Source organism: Buteo buteo, chromosome 4 (assembly GCF_964188355.1).
Source record: "Buteo buteo chromosome 4, bButBut1.hap1.1, whole genome shotgun sequence".
In the NCBI taxonomy this organism is placed as follows: domain Eukaryota; kingdom Metazoa; phylum Chordata; class Aves; order Accipitriformes; family Accipitridae; genus Buteo; species Buteo buteo.
The window spans coordinates 23,779,261-23,800,890 of record NC_134174.1 but is presented as its reverse complement, the minus strand read 5'-3'; the positions used below and the strand labels follow the sequence as shown (position 1 = coordinate 23,800,890).

Below are 21,630 nucleotides of genomic sequence, written 5' to 3'. Positions count from 1 at the left end.
AGACTTATCTTCAGTGTAAGGTCTTTTAAAGAACTAATTATGGTGATTTGACATAATACAAACACATACCCACCTTATCAACAGATAACATCATGAAACAATCTGCACTATAATTTTAATTAATTTTGTTTCTCATTGAGGTGCATGTCAATCTTTAATTATCTATAGAGGTCAATTCTGGAAAAAAATGCCCTTCTGAAATAGAAAAAACTTTTTTTCTGAAATTTAAAATTATTGTCAGACAAAATTATGTAGACAAAAGTTCAAAACTTGTCATTGGCACAGAATTTATTTTAGTAAGTCTCTTTTATATGTGATTTTGTGTTTAACTTTTCATAATTATTTCTAAGTTTCTTTCAAAATCTGACTGACAGGTTCAAAGTAATCACCATATCGTATAAAGTCATACTGTTCTCCATGGAGGTGCCTTTTCCTTTTCACTGACTACAGAATGGAGTTTACAGCATCGTCACCGAGAGTTCAGTTCAACGCTATCATCCTTTGTTTTAACAGTGGCAGACAATTACAGTGATTAAAAATTTACAACATTTTCTCATCAGATGCCCATAACTGTTGGGGTAACTTTCATAAGAAATATTAGAAATATTCCACTGAAATGTCCAATGAAGTTTTTGAAAGCTTAGTTTCATTCCACACCCAGCCCCTCTCCCCACCCAACTACAGGTTTCCAAATGTAGAATAATATCCTAAATCCTTAGGTATTTAAACTTCTGTAATTTTTGTTAGTTCTATAACTTTTAAAATACTAATGCTTAGTCTTAAAAAGGGTAGCAAATGTTTCTTGAAGCAAAGACACAGTGGCTTCAACAAACATGTACTGCTGATGCATTACCACAGACAAATAGAAGCAGCAGCAGAACAGGGTATCTCCACTCCCATACCTCAACAGATGGAAGCATTTAAGATAAACAGTATTGATGTGAGAATAGTATAAAAGAACAAAGGAAAACCCCTCAGAAAAAAGGGGTGTAATTCTCTTCTAAAAATTAAGAATCTAGGAATCCATGTATTTTAAAGGCAAAGTGTAATGATGTGAATTAAATCTGTACAAAGTCATAGACCAGAGAAAAGTAAAAATGATAGACCTAAGACCACTCATGCACCCTCTACCTTGTCTGCATTACTGCATTGTGTTATGCATGAGAATGGTTTAAACAGCTCTAGGGATCTATCTAAAGCCAACTAAGGTCAAACTTCTGCACTCAACAAGTAGAAATTCACCTGGGAGGCCTGACATAATTTGGGTCTTGCATGGTTAGGGTTATTATAAAATTGTATGCACACAAACACACAAACGTGTCCTAATTGTTTCCTGATGAACGCGCAAAAATGATCTGTAGCACTCCAGATTCTAAAAGATTGTATTGTTTTTTCTGCTGTAAAGCAAAATTTTAACTGGAGATTTAATTTGGAGGAAAAAAAAAGGTAAAAAACGTTGGGTACCCACGTACATAAATGGCTGATCCAGCTTCTTCAGACAGCTCTAGGTGGCAACCATGTCTACCATCCAGTCCCGCTGTAGGTGATTTTGCCAACTTATATCCTGCAACTATGAAGGTGTCCTATGGAGACAGGGTGATAAACAGATGATTAATTACATAGGCTGTATCATGTACTCTATTTTAAGAGTATGTGATGTGAAATTTCATCCTAAAGTCTCAAAACTTTCAAGAAAGAAAAATCCTGAACAAATTCTAAGCACTGCCTTTAAGTTTTTCTTTTTAGTTTTTCTACCCATGGAATTCATATTTCCAATCAATGCCAGCAAGCATTTTTTTTCAAATTCCACTAGAATTGTCACACTCTTGACGCTACTGTGATGGAGTGCTAATTTTGACAAGGCCTAGAGGGGAAGAGTCACATTGAATAAAGCAAAAGAATCATTACCCTTCAAATATCCTGAAGACTGACCCCTTTCTGGGTAAGCTTAACTAAGCTAGAAAAGGAATCACACATCGGATCAGCAGTGACAAAACAATCTTTTCTCAGAGCTTATTTCTTACTGAGTTACAATTGCACTTTGAAGAGACTCTCCTTGTAGGTATTTTCTGTTTTGGTGGGATCAACATCTTCCAGTTTCTTCCTTAAGGGTCAAATAGGTAAGTCAATCAATAGGTAGGTTTCTGGTAGCAAAAGAGACATTACAAACTTCCCTGGAGTCACTCCTGAGATTCTGGCACAGGAAGCAATTGCATTCGCAACTGCACTTTTACTTTGGTATAAAGTTCCTCAGACGCCAGAAAGTAAACAAGCAAAGGATTATTTAAGGGGTAAATGATTTAAGTCCCTGCAGCAGCTCACCTTTTTAGTAGTAACCTTAAAAAAAAAAAAAAAAAGGTGGGAGGTGGGGGGCAGAAGATAGAAATTACATATAGGAGATAGATATGATAAGAAAGGTATCTGACCAAACAAAGATAATGCTGGGAACCTGATACAACATAAAGCTCCTTTATAGTCAGCTTCTTTGGTATCAGAACTGTATAGCAGGTCTGTACCAACGTGATCCATTCCAATAAACATATTAGACTCGGAACCCTATTTCTATTTAACCTTCTACCAAAGGCACTTCCATAAGCTTTTACTGAATGACTTTTGTTCATGTGTTGATTTGATTACAACAAATAAAGACTGTTCTGATTAAAGTTGACAGTTTTAGCCAAATATTGCACTATGATGGCTCTTTTTTGCTATTTCAGCAATATGACAATGCTACTCTAAATGATTTAAGATCTAAAATCTTAATGTTTTGTGCAAGAAAAAGAAAGGCTGCTAGCTTAAGTGACAGTGATATATTTAGTTATTAAAGGATTTGCCAAAAAAAAAAATTACCGCAGAAAACATAAGTTTGATCAGACAGTTTAATACACAACAAAACTACTTAGGTCATCATGATTTTCAGGTAGTGTCATAAATGGGAATAAAATGTATATTTTGACTAAAAGATAATATGTAAGTCACCTACATGTAAGCCATACCCAGAGCTAAGTTAAAATCAGTCAAAACGATTAGACAACTCAGTATTCCTTGCATCTGGAACCCACTGCCCTGCTAACATACATTAAAGTTGTTTCAGTCTTTCCAGATACAAACACATGCTTCAGGAAACTCAGCTATTTTGCAGAAGCCATGTGTTAGCACATGTCTTTCCTTTCACTGTTGCTGATGCTACTCATGGTGTTCCTTCAACAGTGCAATTAACCTTCAGCTAAAAATCTATGCCCTACTATACATTATTCCCATTTCAGCATTTTATGATTGCAGGCTGCACACAACTCTGGGACTTGGTTGCTGAGTCAGGATTGGAGCTCTGTACAGCTGACTTGACTTGTCCTGTTCTCCTGTGTCAGAAGGAACTTTAGAATTACACAAACTTTTTTTGTGAATAATGTTAGCTCACTGGTGCAATGTGTAACACGGCACTCAAAACACACCTGTGAAAGGACTATGCAATTTCAATGAGGAAAAAAGACAGCACTAACCTCAAAATCTAGTTTTACATGTAGAAAGAACAGGTATAGTCTCAGATTTGTTACAAATCATAGTCAACTTTGACAGGTTGTGACTCAGTTTCTAAACATGCAAAAAATTTAAATAAGGTTTGCACAGTGCTTTGAAATTTAATGCTATATTGGTTTTCAAAAATAGATTAGTTTCCATTTCACCTTTAGCTAAGAGCAGTTATTAGAAGTTCTCTTATAATTGGCTTAGGAATCAAAGCCATTTACATAAATTGGTGGATTTTCACGTCAACAGACATGTATTATATTGCATACATACACAAACTGTAAGAATCGAACAACAATTTTAAACAGCAAAAAGAAATCCTACTCCCCTCATTCAAAAGAAGTGAGAAATAAAGGAAAGAATATTTTCCCTATGGTTATTTTGCTACAGAACCAGAAGACTCTCAGGAGATGACAACAACATTGTTATTCACATTTTTGGGAATAGACTGCTCCTCCCCCCAGCCAAATTAGCTGAAGTTGTTACAGTATGGGAAGTACGATACGGAAATCTACAAAACTATGAAGTTTGAAATTGTAAGCAGCAAACAAAAAGTACTGGACCTTACTGAAGTAATTCTTTAATGGCTAAAACTTTGTTTTTTTAAAAATTAAATCCACTTCGTAACTGCCAAATTGCAACTCTGCTAGTTTCAGAAATCATTCTGTTCCCTCAGATTCTTCCAAAATTAAAATCTCATTTGAGACATGTGGAAAGTACCATGAAGGTTCAGTTCACTGGGGAAGACCAAATACTGGTTTTAGCCCACTCTAGCTGCCTAAGGGTTGTTGCCTGTGGGTTGTGGTTTCCTACTCAGCTCTTTAGTACTGATCTTTCTATCTTCTAATTGCTGCTCAGGGCCTTGTTCAAGATTTGCATTTTTATCAGGACAATAAAACTGGTTTGTTCTTTGATTCTGCAGCTTGTATATTTAGCAAATTAGTTCAGGAACTTCCCAACCTGGATTTGCTGTCAAAATTCTGTGGAATCGAGAAATTTGTATACTGTCACTTCTTATTTTATACATATCTGACAGTTGTAAAAGATATTTCTGCCCTAAACAGACTGAACGGATTTTGCCGATCTTCAAGACATGTTTCTCCCTTTAACATGGCATATAACAAACACTAAAACAAGGCTTTGATACACAGCAGAATCCAATATAAAATGGAATACTCTCTGACCTACACACCTTACCACCCAGTCCAAAGCCCCTCCGTGTTGTTCCCTCAAGGTCACGCGTATCAAAGAGCTGAAAAGGGCTATGCACCAATTTTGAGGTCAAATTAATAGCACAATCTCTAAACTGTCTCTACTAAAAGGATCTAGGTAATTTTTATTCCTTATGGCTAAATTAATTTGAAAGAATTCTGTGAAACCTTTCCTTCATGGTCAGGAGGTGTGACTGACCTTTCCTTCACATAACCTATGCTGGTTGGAGGAGACACTAGATGTAAATAGAGGAAGATGTCGTATAGAATTTCTTTTTCCTCACACCCAGACTTCTATTTAATAGCCTACACACCACAGATAATGTATACTTCCCAAGACCTACCACCATGCTATCTGTCAGAGCCAGCACCTTTTGCTGGAAAATGTTTCTTATACTCAGTGATTTCTTCAAAAACAAAGTTTTAACCTGTTCAGTTCATGACACATCTGCTGATGGAAGCCATGTGGTAAATGATGCCAGAAAAAAATCCTCAAAGTACAAGGAATCACATTGCTAAGCAAGACTTCTGAAGTATTTTACGTATTCATTAAAAATATAGCATGCATTTTAATACATATTTAATTATTATTGTTAATATTATTTATCATTATTAATTCAATATTTAACAAAACAAATTATGTGACTGGAAAAAAGGCAAGGTAAGAGTGACAAAGAGAGAGAAGGGTCTACAAAGATATATCCCAGCATCTTTTATTTCCATGGGAAGTTTTCACCTCTACATGATTCTGCCTTTTTTTTTTTTTAAATGCTGCACTAGGTGACAACTATAACTTCAGATAAATTTCTTCAACTATTCACTAAACATTTATAAAACTGGTATTTTTTTAACCTTGCATTTTAGGGATAAATTTCACTATCAGTCAGTCTGTCCAACATGTTCTTTAACTTCCAAATCTCTTTACTGACTTCAATTAAAATTTGCAAAGTGATAAAAATCTCAAAACAGTTCATGTGTTGAAAAGAGAGAAACACTAAACATTTTTTTGGGCAAGATACTTTTATTTTACCCATTTGAAGAGGCAGCCAGTGTATGTCACCTGCTGTTTGAGGATTGTCTACATGGTAAAAGCAATAATTAAACATTCAGTTCCTTCTCTCTCACTTATACATATTCATCAAATCCATATTAATTTAGTCAGATTAACAATGTTGAAAACACACGGATACAAAAGTTTTCAGTGTCTGAATATTTATAAGCACATAATTAGCAGCTTTGGTCCCATACACCTCATGAACTGATGCATGCATCTTTGAAGCTGATACAATTCAGGGTGTAAGCTAATATCCAGAAACAGCAAGATCACTCTCAAGGAATATAAATAGATCTTTCCCTCTAAAAAAAAACCAAAAACCCAAACAACTAGGAACCAAGCAAAAGACATTTAACCTTAGGCAGAATTACATAAAAAGAATACACATGCCTCTGAACTGAAATTAAAATGTTCCATAAATTCAGAGCAACTTGGACTTTAAGTGATATTTTGATGACACGCCCTGAGGTCTGCTATAATTTTTACCTTTTTCAACATATAGATCACCAGAGTTCAGGTGTACTAGTCCATTTGAGCTGAAAAATCCTGACAGAATTCTAACTAAGCCATTGCTATTTCCATATTTAAGAAAGCCTTTAACTTTTGTACATAACAAATAATTCTAATTACATGAAAACAAAGCCCTATTTTCTCCACTAAATAACTTTCCATCTTTTTCATGGAGAAACACTTTTTACCAAGGCCCATAGTGACAGGACAAGGGACAATGGTTTTAAACTGAAAGAGGGTAGAGTTTAGATTAGACATAAGGAAGAAATTCTTTGTTGAGGGTGGTGAGACACTAGAACAAGTTGCCCAGAGAAGTTGTGGACATCCCTTCCCTGGAAGTGTTCAAAGTCAGGTTGGACAGGGCTTTGGAGCAACCTGATGTAGTGAAAGATGTCCCCCTGGCCATGGCAGGGGGGTTGGAACTGGATGATATTTAAAGGTCCCTTCCAGCCCAAACCATTATATGATTTAGTGTGAATTTATATCACAAATGAAAAAGCACTAACATGAGCTCATAACATATTGTACGCTAACTTTAATTTGATATCTGGCTAATATTAAAATGTCAGCAAACTGACATGCTATCTAATAAAAAATATTAAGCTGAGGTAATTGTTTTCAGCTTGTTTTCCTTCTTTAGTTGCAACGCACTGTCTCCCAAACTTGTAGGGTGACTTGTTAATGTTCTTTACCCTGGTGCTAATCAAACCAAGCTCTTATCTTTGATTAAGCAAGACGCCAGCACCCAGCCAATAAAGAAGACCGTGTAGGTAGTTTTGAATTAATATTTATTTTTTTTTAAAAAAGCTTTCAGTGTAACTTTTTAAAATCAATTTAATTCCAAAATCTATCTTATCAAATGGCAATAGACATTCAAATTATGAACATCAATGGATGACACCTTGTCCTGGTCTTGGCTGGGATAGAGTTAACTGTCTTCCTAGTAGCTGGTACAGTGCTATGTTTTGAGTTCAGTATGCAAAGAATGTTGATAACACTGATGTTTTCAGTTGTTGCTCAGTAGTGTTTAGACTATAGTCAAGGATTTTTCAGCTTCTCATGCCCAGTCAGCAAGAAGGCTGGAGGGGCACAAGAAGCTGGGAGGGGACACAGTCAGGGCAGCTGACCCAAAGTGGCCAACGGGGTATTCCACACCATGGGACGCCACATCTAAACTGGGGGGAGTGAGGGCGGGGGATCGCTGCTCAGCGACTAGCTGGGTGTTGGTCGGCGGGTGGTGAGCAATTGCACTGCGCATCATTTGTACGTTCCAATCCTTTTATTACTACTGTTGTCATTTTATTAGTGTTATCATTATGATTATTAGTTTCTTCTTTTCTGTTCTATTAAACCATTCTTATCTCAACCCACGAGTTTTACTTATTTTCCCAATTTTCTCCCCCATCCCACTGCGGGGGGCGGGGGGGGGGGGTAGTAAGCAGCTGTATGGTGCTTAGTTGCTGGCTGGGGTTAAACCACAACACACCTCTATCATTGAGATTCATACATAAGCAAATACTTTTTTTTTTTTTTCTAGTTCATATTTATAGATTTGAACTGAATGAATAGGCTACTTCTAATTTTGGTGATAGCTATAAAAAGACAAGATAAGAAGTCAAAATACATCTGTGGAAAACAATTCCTGAAATAAGAAAATATATATATATTTTACCCCATGGCGTATAACTTTTGCACAATCTTCTGCCATTTTTCCATGTATTAAAATATTGATGCTGTTGGTCCGTGAACACAAGTTATCCAAACCTAGAGGAAAAAAAGCAGAAGCGATTCCAATCACCATACCTTCTCCAAAACAAAACAGCAATGGGAAGAGATTTCCAAAATAAATTTATCTACGGAGTCTAACACTTTTCATTCCAATTAATCTACAAACAGAAAATCTCTTCAAATAGTTATACAACTGCTTTTATGTGCTAACTATAGGTATATCAAGCAGAATATTCTTCATAAGAGGACCATTTAAGATGTGCACGTCGTACATCAGTGTACATTAAAAAGAAATGACAAAGTTTTCCACTTGGACAATTCAGTGTCTAGTGTTAGAGAGAAAATATTATCCAGTCATATTTGATTTTTTACCTTAACACAGATCATATTGTGGAACTACATAAACTGGAGATACTCCAGTACATAGACATATCAATAAATAGCCTTCCAGGAGGACTGAAGCAGAAATTATGTTGTTATTTTAAAAAAGTTTTCTACCTTTTACTGTTTCAGAAACCATGCTAATGATTTAGATGCGCAAACTATTTTTTGAGGCTGTGGAGAATGTGCAGAAACTCTCAGCCCGCCTTAACAGCCACATGAAATTAGCAAGACTCAAGGAAGTTTTGCATCCCTCTTTGGGAACCCTGAAACCAGCAGGGAAACTGACGTGGGTCCCATCAACTTCATTCATCTGTACTAACACCAGTCACAAGCAGTATCCTCAGGTAGGATCTGTATCCACCCAGCCTGCTATTTGGTCACAGTCACAGAATTTGTAGAATCAGGAAGGCTCAGAGGGAGCAAGTGATGATTCTCTAACCAGTGTAAGGAAGGAGCTGAGAAGAAAATGGAAAGAAATAGAAATTTCCTCAAATCCAACATAGTTTCCTTTTTAGTGACATCCTCCTCCTTCCTGGCTGGAGGGGGTGATGAACTTTGGACTTAAAAGGGACATATTATTTTTTTGTATCACTTATTACATGATGAACAACTTAAGTCTTTCAATGCGTGTCTACTGATACTCAAATACCTCAGCAATCAGGTAAAATTCCATTTTTTAACTGCTTAGATTAAAACAGAATGAAATATGAATATTTTGCTCCTAATCAAGATACTGATCTATATTAAATGTCCACTTACACAGGAAGTGTATATACTATGTACATTATATGTATATACTGTGTATATTATATGGTAACTATTAAGTGTGCATTTTTCTTAGTCCTTCTTTAGGACAAGCAGTTTAAAAATACACTATTAAAGCTGTACATACAGCTAATGCATTTCCAGGACAGTATTTTAAAAGATTCTGCAATAAGAAGTCTACTGAAATATAAAGACTGTAGTGTTTCCATTACCTTACCTGGCATAAGTCTAAAATAATCTATTTTTGTAGAGAATGAACACTTTTAGAGAGTATTTTAAACATCACCTTTTACTGAACACTAAAAAAGCAGGTACTAGTGATGTAATAGCATGATGTCAGAAAAAGTGTCAAGAAGTGCAACAGAATAAATTTAAAATGTATACTTAAATGCAGTACCTTGAAGAACAACCTTGAAAAAGTCTGTCCCATCTCCAAGCTTTGTTAGTGGGTAGGAAAGAACAACTATTCCCTAAAAAGTAAATAATAAATAAATAAATAATGTGAACCAAGACTACACAGCTCTATGTTACTGAAACACTGATAACAGCTAAAACACATGTAAGCTAAAAAAAATGTAGAATTGAAGTGATAAGTGCAAATTACCATCTGAATTCTTAAAAAAACCCAAAACCCAAAAAACCCAACCAAAACTGCTAAAGACAGCATTGAAGAGCAATATTCTTAGGATATAATAAAGGAAATATTACATGTCAATACTACTTAGATGCTACTGACTAGACGCTGAGCTTAAACACTGAAATAGTAGTTACAGAAGTACCTTTTGCTAGTTACAGTAACAGCACAAAGGCTACAGTTTTAGCACAAAACCTGAAAGGCAGCTAAAAAGGTAGGGTAATCAAAATCTTAAAAGATGCAGCAATTTCTCCCAAAATATTGGCAAAGGATTACAAAATAAATATCAAAACAAAATCATAGTCAAGAGATAAAAGATGTATATGAAGCTAAATAATCTTCTGTGAAAATAAAAAAACTGTACAGCTGGGAGAACTGTATTACAAAGGTTTGAAACTGTAGTAACCAGTTAGTTTGTCAATAATACAACAGTCTAAAAGATGGAAAGGTTCTATTAATTATGTAAAAATGCTCTCTTTATAGTGAAGTTCAAGTTACAGTGAAGCAAAAATCACAGGTCAGCACCTTCAGTTATGTTAACACCCCTTTGGCACAAATGTGTTTTGTTAGAATGATGATATCTCATCAAAGAAGGTTCTCCTTCAACAGTAGCAAAAATGTCAGTCAAATATATTCTTCCACAGTATGGCAGGTAAAGCACTGTATCCTTCTCAAGGATAAAAACACAGAAAATGGTTCAATAAAAAAAAATACAAAAATTTGAAAACAGACTCTATAAAAGTGTTTAAGAGTACTACACAGACAGCACAGAAAATAAAATAAAAGGTTTCTTGTAAAAAGACAGCAGGGACAATCTGTCTATAAATGCCCAAAAGCAACATTAAGAGGACTGTCAGGTAAATCATAATGATTTTACAGTACACTGTTCAGTGGGAAGCATGACTTAAATGTTAGTAAACACCTCTTAAACCAAATTAGGATAAAATAAACAGCACTGAATTGTTACTGTAGAGAATTTTCAGAGTAAAATTAGTCCTAAAACATGTTAGCTGAGGAGGAATCTAAATCAAATTCAACAATTTATTTTACTATCTGTTTTATAAAGAAATACTAATACTCCACAAATCATCCTTTTCCAATCCAAAGTATATTTTAATTTTATTACACTAAACAAATAGCCATGATGAATTAAATTTAACATGTACCATATTGCTTTATTGCTTTCGAGACAAATGCTTCATTTAAGACCAAAATGAAGGTCATTCTAGGACCATATGTTTTTAACAGGTAAGTTCCTACTTCTCACAGGGAAGACTAATGAGTTTTGTAAGGAGACTTAATTATCAAAGACTTATTTTAACAATCAGCATCTGCAGAATAATGTTCTGAGATTTGTCCATGAATATTTACAGAAAGGTTTGTTTTCAAAATCACAACTTTGTTTAAAATTTCAAGTATTATCTACAATTACTATTGCTGAGATTGTTTGTCTAGAACTGTACTCACAGGTAAATCAAATACTCCAGAATTTTTCTTGTAATAAAGTCTTTGCAATAAAACAAAGTTACCTCTGTATTTACATATATATTTCTTCTTACTAAAGAAATTTCAATCTGCACAAGCATGCTATTTAAAAACAGAATACACTGATGAGGTAGAGACTCTGCTTTCTGACCACTTTTACTTTTTACTTTTCCTTTTACATCCTGCTATCTTCCAATGAGTTTTCAAATTCTTCACTGTAACTGTGTGGCCCCATCACTTTCCTTTGTATCCCAAAAACCTATGCTCTAGTTCTCTTCCTCAGCAGAAATACTACCCACTGCTTTCTCAACATACCTGAAACTCTTGGGCTCCAAACTTCAACAAAACCCACCTTAGCAAAACCTGCTCACATTCACCCTTCCCCCAGAAATCCTGCACTGCTTATTGAGCCCATAGACAAACTTCTTCCAAAACCCTCCCCATTCCACATGCCACTAGACTCACTCTAAAACTGACTATGTGGAATTCCTCTGGTGAATCTGACTCCTTCCCTGCCGCAGCCTCATTCCTCAGTCTGGTCCAACAGCTGATTTGGCAGCTGATTTTCAGATTTGGTTGAGCCTTGCCACAGCAAAATCCAGAGGTTGATGAATTAATGGGAGAAGGCATCAAGTTCAGTTAATGGACATCATGACTGAAGATGTACGGATGTTGCTTGTGCTGTGTTCCCACAAATTTAAATTAAAATTTGTATTGTTCAGAGGGATGCCAGCAAGCAAATAATTTCAGAAGAATGAAAGGACTGAGGCACACAAGCCAGACAGAAGCGTCCTGGATGTTTTTTGTTGCTCCTTCCCAGAACTCACTTCAGAAAAATCCTCCTCTCCCCTTCCTCCCTCCTAAGAGTAGGACCTGACCCCTATTTTGGCAGGTCTAGAGTGACCAGTGTGCTGTGCCACCTAACATCAGTGCATTCTAAGGTTCACTTCAAGCTCAACCTGCAGAACTGGATTTTCCTACATATTTAATGGTGCATTAGCACCAGCTTTATCAGCTCTCCAGTTGCACTGTTTTTATGCCAAGCTGTTTTAGTCACCTACTAATCCATGTCAGCAGCAGCATGAAGTTCTCTTAACATAAGGCAGAAGTCTGAGAAAGAGATTCTATGCACTTTCAGCAGTCAGGTATAAAACTGCATGTATGCTTTAAATCATAGCCTGGTGATAATTGTTCTGCTTTCCTAATGGAAACATTTATTTTGGCAGAACCATTTTCTAATTTATAATCCATTTTTGTCTGCTTCAACATTTCCTTTGTGAACAAGAAGCCCTATTATTCCATGTCAGGGGTGCTTGCAGACATAGCTCTTAAAAGCAGGAGAGCCTATATGCCCTGCAGGTGAATGGGGACAGAAAACTACACCCTGAGGAATAAAACCACTGTTTACTAGCAGCATTGGTTATTGATGTTACCATTTGATCCTTTACAAGACCTAAGGGAGGCTGGATCATTCTCAATCACCTCCTATCACACTCTACTGCTGCCTGCTTCCAAAAGGGGCAGTTTTGCTCCTTTGCTTTACCTAATTGCAGTACTCCTAGCATCTATCTGACACCATAATGAGCCAGTTCAGAGGGAGAGCAGCAGCAAACTGCCCTCTCTCCATCAATATGGATAGTCTTCTGCCAGTTTATTTCTCATGAATGGACTCAATTGCAGGGTCAGATAACCACTAGAGCTGGAACTGGGAATATACAGCTGGGGAAGCAAAAATGTTTTTTGGATACAGAAAATAATTAGGCCAGTTCAGGTCACATTTTTAAAATATTTGTGCCATTTTTTAAGGATTCAAGCCACCTAATGTTTTCTACGGAATTAGCTTATTCCCCTTCCCTTCCCCCTGCCCCGCCTTTTTTTTGGTTACAGACTGAAGGCAAGACTGGGATGATGTTCATTTCCTGCCACTTAAGTGTCACGGATGATTAAAAGGATTTTCAGAACCATTCACAAAAAAAGTTAAACAGGTTAAAAAAGAAAACCCTCAAGAACTGACACTGCATCTACAGAGCACACTAGGATTGTACTTCCAATCTGAAATATATTTGGGACGCTACAGTAAAATATAAATGCACACTTGGTAATGATAAAAACCTAACTGTATCCTGATGCAGGTAGTTGCTACAGAGTCCTCTTTTCATAAAACTGGATACTGCATTGCTTCATACATGAAAGAAAAACTGCTTTAGAAGTCACTACTCTGAAATCTGATCCTTATCAGAATGGTGGTGCTTATTACTATTTTTTTTAAAAACAAAATACCACTTAACCTCCCCCAATCCTTCCATTTTCAGCACAGCCTTCTGCATATTAATGTGTTTATAAATGGGTCCACAGTTTAGAACCTAAGAAAAGAAAACCTCTTACAATATTTAAGTCTGGCAATGTAAGAGGAAGGGGCAGAACTGTCAATCAATGAAGTCAATAGCAACATGTAACAAAGTCAACAGGGTCATAATTCTGTGTTGCTTAAAGATATGCAACAGAAGCACAAAGAAACACAGCTGCAGCAAGTCACCAACTGAGCTAGAATATGGAGGTCCCTTATAAAAATACCATGAGCTATTTCAAAGTAAACCAGAATTCTTTTATTAGTAAGTTACCTGAAAGTATTTGTTGGTATGATCAAAGCCTTCTTGCAAATGCTTCAAATCCTCCTTCTGCAAATGTGTTGGTAGTAGAGTCTCAGATTTTCTGTTACCTATCTTCAGCAATTGAACAGGCATAGCTGCTTTATCTAAACAAAAATGATAAATAGAGTCCTGAAGCTACTGATCTTGTTGAAATTAAGAGTTACTAGAAGCTGCAGTTTACTCAGAAGGGCAGTATTCATCTATTTCATAATAAGAAAATTTAATTACGCAAGACTAAAAATTTTCAGAGGGATTGGCCTCATCTTTTAGTACCATGAATAGCAGGAAGAGAGAAAGTACCATTTCCTTGGCAATAGGCAACCATCCAAATGAATGCAAACATTCCAAAACACTGCAAATGTCAACAAAATATTACTTTATATATGAATGCAAAGGGTAATGCAAACAATGTGAATATTATATGTACAGAAACACACATTAAAAACAAAGCGGAGACTTTGAATGACTCCTTCCCCAGCATAGGTCATGGATAATCAATCTCCATATTCAGCTGTTTTCCCTATAAGACAACTTGACTACATCAAAGTAAAACATCTGCCATTTTAACTTATAATGAACAAAAAATGCTTATGTACAGATTAAAAGATTTGGATTGGTATGTCAAGTAAGGAAAAAATAATAAAATAAGATGGGCATCTACAAATGCTAAACACTGAATGTACTGGAAAAAAGCTAAGATATGTATGACTGTTGTCTACTGTTTGTTGTCACTGTGCTAAAAGTCAATGAAATAAATCCTTGGTGATACTTGTTAGAACATTGAGAACTAGAGAAACGAAGAGTAGTCTATTATAGTGAAGTTACACATTTGAGAAATATAAGTGATCTAGCCATAAGTAGTTATTGCTATATTTTTTCATTACATGGTCATCCAGTTCTTCTTTGGGTATCTTTTTGTTTGCTGTAAAATTTTTATTTAAAGTAGGTATCTATAGAAAAGTCACAGCATTATCAATCTTCTGTTTTCAGTAAGTTTTAATAAACTAAGCGAAAAATGCTTTCTATTTTGTAAAAACCCAGCTGGCAGTATTATAGCCACAGTTCTAATTTCACACAGGTTTAGCAATTTTTATGACAATTAAGAACAACAACAACAACAAAAAGTATTTCCTATACTTTTGGATGGACATAAGGACATAAAAACTTGGTATTCTACTAACTAAAAGCTTAAACTGTGATTTCATTTCCATTCAGAAGTGCTTTTTCAGTGCTAGGCAGACCAAACTCTTACAAAATATTCACTTACAATTAAATGGAAATGGGAAGTCATTGCAAAACGGAAAGACCACTGACCATAAGTTATGATTATAAGTCAATGCATATAGGTGCAGACACTCAGCAATATTATAGATATTCTTTTAAAAAAAATAAATTTATTATTCAGAAAAATCAAAATTCCACCTTACTGTCACTCCAGTATCCAAAGATATCCAACTTCACTTATTACTCATGACTATTTCTCTAGTTGTGAATGACCATTGTTTCTTCCTCCCCATATTCCAGGAAACTCCCCAGTGATGTTATTCTTGTCTAACAGATATTGTTAAGAATTCACATTCACTAATGAGAATTCTATAAAATAATATACTTTGGTTCAAGGATCTCTCAGCCAAAAGGACTATACGTAGGATGACTGGCTTTTGTTTTTCTCCTAGTTTCCAATGTACATACCTCTCTTATCACTTGTCGCAGGCAGCACCTTTTACTTTGTCATATACAGTAGCAAGTGAAAAGTTGGCCATAATATACATTAATTTTAAATCTCCAATTCTTAGAAGACTAGTTAACCTTTCACTAGCAATATGAGCTTTTTGTCTTAACATTTAAGAGTTAAAAAGCAGTAATAGCAAAAGAACCTTTGGGTTCTTAAGCTATTGTATCTAGGCAGTAAAGCGTGCATTTGAAAGCAAAATATATTTCAGCAAGGCTGATAAAATATCATATCCCAAATAGGAAAAACACTAGTGCCTAACTTGAGGGTCTTATTTTAAATTGTAGCTTAGACTTTGAAAGCCAGTCCTCATCTACTCCAAAATACTAAGCAGCCCCAAGAATTCAGGAGACTCAGGAGCAGGAAAGTAACAAGGCAACACTGCCACGCATCTTGCCTGCTTACAATGAATATTCCCCTACTTTACAAGGTAAGGCAACAAGCAACTTGTTTCTCTGTAACTTCCTCTCCAGTATGCATGAAATAAGGAGGCCTTACGACATTCAGAAGACACAGAGGCTCCAGGAGGCACTGTTACTCAAAACACCACAGATTTTGAGCAACAGACATAGCTTACCAAATACTGATTAATAAATTTAAGAGTTTGACTACTAAGAAGAGACGACTCAAAAAGTTTATTATGTGGGATAGGTGCAGAAAGAACTTATATAGGGACAGGTAACTGGACAAGAATTAGCTACACTTACAAATTATCAACTGTCACCTCAGCAATTATCTGTGTACCATGTTAACCTGTCCCAGTTGCAGAGCAGAACACCTTGGCTTACACCTCGAACAAATGACAAGCTTACACCTCAAACAAACAACAAATTTAAGCCTAATTACTTAAGCTTTTGAGAGTCTTTTGCCTCACTGAGAATTTTGCTCTTCTGAAACAAACCCAGAACACACAAACAAGATCAAGAACTGCCTGGAATGGACAGCAGGGCAGGGAGCTTCAACACATCATAAAACAGAAACAAAATCTCACTCTTTTACTATGGTAAAACTGAAGTATTATCAAATTCAGTTACTTGATAAGAAACAGTAGATACTAAATTCTTACAAATCTCTAACTGGAATCTCAATACCCTTCTCCTTCATAACATCCAATGGCCAAGGAGCTAGAAAGACATAACATCGTCCACAAAATTCACCAGTAATGGTGTTGACCAAATTTGGTTTCAATGCTGATACTTTTTTTTTTTTTGGCCAGGAGGGACTGGAGGGCACAACACATTAATCAAGGGTGAAGCGTCAACATGCATGACACATTCTTCAGTCCTGCCATAACCTCACCAGTGAGCTGTAAAGCTCCTGTTCAGTGCTTTATACCTTCTGACTGCCCATGCTATTGTGGTGGGTTAACTCCATCCCAGACAGACCCAGTCTATATCTTTAAAACGTATCCAATAGGATACAGTGACACCTCACACACATACTGGAGCAGTTTGCAAAGAACTGCAGCCTGTGGGAAGAACCAACGTTGGAGAAGTTTGTGAAGGACTATCTACCGTGGGTGGGACCCCACGCTGGAGCAGGAAATAGCATGAGAAAAAAGGAGTGGCAGAAACAAAGTGTTATGAACTGACCACAACCCCCATTCACCATCCCCCTGCACTGCTCAGGGGGAGGAGGTAGAGAACTCAGGAGTAAAGATAAGCCCAGGAAGATGGGAGGGGTGGGGGAAAGGTGGTTTTAGATTTGTTCTTATTTCTCATTATCCTACTCTGATTTTGTCAGCAATAAATTAAACTCATTTCGCGAAGTTCGAGTCTCTTTTTCCTGTGATGGTAATTGGCGAGTGATCTATCTCTCCTTATCTTGACCCATGAGCTTTTTGTTGTATTTTCTCCCCTGTCCAGTTGAGGAAGGGGTGACAGAGCAGCTTTGGTGGGCACCTGGCATCCAGCCAGGGTCAACCCACCACAGCACAGAGCTGGGAGGTACAACACGAGACAGATTTCAATCTCTACTTGAGCTGAAGGAGAAGCAAAAGCCTGGTGCAGAGATGCAGATGCTGTTCCGTCTCTGTTGACTGCTTTAACTAGTGAAATATTAGGAGTTAGAATTTCTATAAAATATCACTAACTGATGCTAAAAATGATGCCTTTATCTGTATGTTTTCAAACATGAACCAGGAGAGCATTGTCATTGGCTTACTAGGATTTCAAGCCTTTTTACAGGTGAAAAGAGCAACTAGAAGTCTCACAAAGCTTTTCACAGTATCTACTTCACAGTATATTCCAGCAGGATGAGAAGCTGATCTATTCCACCTATAAACAGTCAACTTTCAAAGTTAATCAGCAATATTGATCTTCATCCAGCAACACTATAATTAGCTAGGGAGATGTAAAACATAATGGATTAACACTTTTTTTTTTTTTTTTTAATTTCTGTCTGTTACAGTACTTAAGCAATTAAATAGACTTTTCTGGGATTTTTTTTTCCCACAAAGATGTCTAACAGCATGATGCATTTTGTTACAATTCAAGCAACATTGTTAAAACAAAACAAAGGAAGGAACTGGGGTTTAAAAACTCATCTTTCTCTGATAACTACCCACAAATTCTGCAGCTCCCTTGCTTTTATTTAAAAAGAGCCTCTGCCATTTATTTCAATGGGACAAATATTCCACATGTGCCTTCAAGGTTACAAAGGAAAAGTTCTAAAAAAGAGCCATAAGTAGGCTGATGCAGTGGGATCTGCCCATATTACTTACTTACTGACTGTAGAATCCTACAATTTAGGACATTTATGTAAATAACATTCAGGTAGAAAACAAGATTATTATTTTTTTTCCCAGATCTTAAATTTCTGTACGTACGAAACAAAGGTCATGCATTTTAACTGCTAACCACTGAAGCTCCCAGATTCTTGTTCTCTGCAATTAAAAAACAAAGACATGAGTATCCAGCTCTCAGAGCTATAAAAGTAAATTTTCAAAACCAAACTGATAACAGCACTGGCTTCCCGAATGTACATGAAGCTATCTTTAGTGCTGTCCTTGGTGTTGACAGCTCTCCTGAATAGCAGCTAAGCGAAAATAAGTCTGTCAAGTATCTTTGTTGTTCTCAAAAGGCTGACTTCATAACACTGACAAGAGTCATTCCAACTTGAGTCTGCTGCTCAAGAAGTCTGTATGTGGCATAAACAGAGCTATTCATAAGGATGGGTGGTTAAAAAATAAAGAGGCTGCAAGAAAAGTAGACAGCATTATGGGACACTCCTGGAACAGGAGGGACACACAACACACACACAGAGTAGAAGGAAAAAGGCAGTGAACTACAAATACCTTTTGCCTTCCAGTAGCTGAAAGTGACAAAAATATGGAGAGTAACCAAAAAGCTTTATAATTTTAACAACTGAGCCCCTAATAGCACCCTAAATTACAAGATGCAAGACAAGCTTTACCACTTTTAGTTCACACTGCCAAAAATTCAAAATATGAATGAACTACTCTAGTTCTCACTACAACAAATGGACTATTCTTCTGTAGCCTCCTCTAGAACACAACTTTTCTTCAAGAACTAATGAGAGATTAGATTTGGAGCATAAAAGCAAAGAAAACACAAGAAGTAAGGGCTAAATTGGAAAGATTACTCCTTTCTCTACAACCCAGAAATACTTCAGTGACACGTGAAAATGACATAAAGGGGATTAACATCAGTTTGGGAAAAGGAAGCTGTAGCAGTCGGTGGCATGAGGAGATTCCTTATCTAGCAAAGCAGATGCTACTTGAAGAGACATGTAAACTCATTCTCCAGATCAGAGAATAAAACACATCATTGTGTAGACCTCTGGAGGAAACCTCACCAAAGTATCATGAAGAATGAAGGAATAGCCAAAAGCATCAGCACCTTATTGATTTAGTCAGTCAAAATCGTAGATAACTGAAGCCCCTGTAAACACAAATACTAGGCAGTGCAATATTTGGGCTAACTGTGCAAGTTAAAACAATCATGAAATAGGTAATGCCTCACTTTAAATGCACACACATATGTAGACACAGCCATACACTCTTTGTATAGTTTATGCGAAATTTTCTCGTAAGAATGAACATTCACACCATTGAACAAAGCAGACAGTACAGAACTACCACAAACTCAACCTGCAATCATTCACAAGAGAAATCTTTTGTCATACAGCAGTCTTAATGAAATCAACAGGGCCATTCATAAAGAACAAGACCTGTAGTCTACAATTTTTGTAATAGTCTAATCTTGTAACTTCTGATTTTCTTGAGAATTCTCAGGAGGAGAAAAAAACCACCATGTCAGCTAACTAAAACAGAAGGAGAAACTGAGTCAGCAGTGTGACACACCTCATTCCCTTATCTGCAAGGCTTCAGCTTGCTGTTGCTGCAGATCTTCAGGCACTTATATTCTAGAAATAAGTCCTAGGCTATTCATACTCTTAATACCCCAGCTGGTACTTATTTTCACTAGAACACAACTAGAAGTCTCAAAAAGCCCCAACCCAAAATCTCCTTTACTAATTTCAGGTTAAAATTTACTAATCTGATATTGTGCAAAGGAGGCCATAATCAAGCGTTAGCTGAGGAAAATGGATTCTTACACTGCCATTATCTCAACCACATTTCAGCTCTAGAAAGCAGTCATCCACGGCAAAACAGACCTCAGGAAGAGAGGGCTACAGAGCAGATCCTTTCAGGACGTGAACTGCAATCACTTCAGAGAGCCAATCCAGCAATTACAAGAAGCTGAGACCTTTAAAACTAAGAGCTTAGATGTGTTAGCACAGCCGTATTAACAACAAAAATTTCTTCTCAGTACACTCAGTGCCTACAAAGGGAAGGGAAGGGAAGGTCATTCCTAATGCGTAAAGCGCTGTGTTTGTCAAAGCGGGGACTCAATTCCCGTAGCAGGGACCATGCGCAGGGTAGGTCAGGGAGGGAAGGACGGTGCAAGGCACAACTGCAGGTCTCACAGTGGAAAGCACAGCCTAGCAAAGCGCCAGGGCGGCCCAAGGCAACGGCACCGGCTCAGCTCGCCGGGGCAGCGGCCCCGAGGCCAAGCCGAGGCGGCGGGGTCTCCGGGCTACGAGAGACCCCCTTTCTCTTCCACGGCCGGACCGCCCGCCCGCTTCCCTCAGCCCTACGGAAGGGACAGAGCATCCCGCCACGCCTCGCTCCTGTACAGCGGCCGCCGGGGCCGCGGAGCGCGGCCCGCAGGCCCACCAGTACCTGTCTCCGAGCGCGGGGCGTGGGCGGACCGCCGCCGCCGCCAAGCTCACTTCCGCCCGCACCGCTCGCCTGCCGCCCACCGAGCATGCCCGGGCGGCCCGCGCATGCGCACCGGCGGCACCAGCCACCGCGCCCGCCCGCCCGGCCGTTGGCCCTGCCGGAGGGCGGGGCGAGCGTGCGCTCTGCGCGGCTGGGAGGGGCCGGCGGGATGAGGAGCGCGTCCCCTCAGCGGTGGGGCGGCGAGGCCAGCCGGCCGCCGTGACGGCCCCGGCCCCGGCCCCGGCCCCGGCCCCGGCCCCGGCCCCGGCCCCGAGGGCGGCTTCCTCCCGGCCTTCCCCCACCTCCGCTCGGGCCGCTGGCGAGCTGGGGGGGGGGAAGGCGCGGGGCAGCGCCGTCTGCCAGCCCTCTCGGAAGGGGGTGCCCGGTGCCGGCAGGGCCCGGTCCGGTGCCGGGCAGCCGGCGAAACGGGGATGCCGCGACCCGGTTGGGGCCCACTTAAAAGCTGTCGCCTGTAGAAGGTTAAAAAATACGGGGCAGGGGGCGGAACCTGCTGCCTGCCGTGTGTGTTTGCTGTTTCCATGGCAGGAGGCATCAGGTCAGGCTTTGAAAACCAGTATTCGTCGCTGTCGGAGGGACAGGGTCCCTCAGGCTCGCTGATGTTTGGATGCTGCAAGTTGACGCATGCCAGGATGCCGCTCGCAGTGCTTGCCAGCTCAGAATTGCAGCAAACGTGGCTGAACATCGC

At 38.3% G+C, this 21,630-nt stretch overlaps 1 protein-coding gene across 1 annotated transcript in view; it reads right to left on the bottom strand.

The window, feature by feature from the left end:
- The window catches only part of POT1 (protection of telomeres 1), an 80,510-nt gene extending 59,526 nt beyond the window's left edge, over nucleotides 1–20,984 (bottom strand). The window contains exons 1-5 of the mRNA XM_075024973.1: nucleotides 20,886–20,984; nucleotides 13,918–14,051; nucleotides 9,575–9,647; nucleotides 7,973–8,064; nucleotides 1,473–1,583 (exon numbers count right to left, since the gene is read on the bottom strand). Of these exons, the coding sequence (XP_074881074.1) occupies nucleotides 1,473–1,583; nucleotides 7,973–8,064; nucleotides 9,575–9,647; nucleotides 13,918–14,040 (399 nt within the window). The 5' untranslated portion in view covers nucleotides 14,041–14,051; nucleotides 20,886–20,984. The remainder of the gene's footprint in view (nucleotides 1–1,472; nucleotides 1,584–7,972; nucleotides 8,065–9,574; nucleotides 9,648–13,917; nucleotides 14,052–20,885) is intronic.
- Between the last annotated feature and the right edge of the window lie 646 nt (nucleotides 20,985–21,630).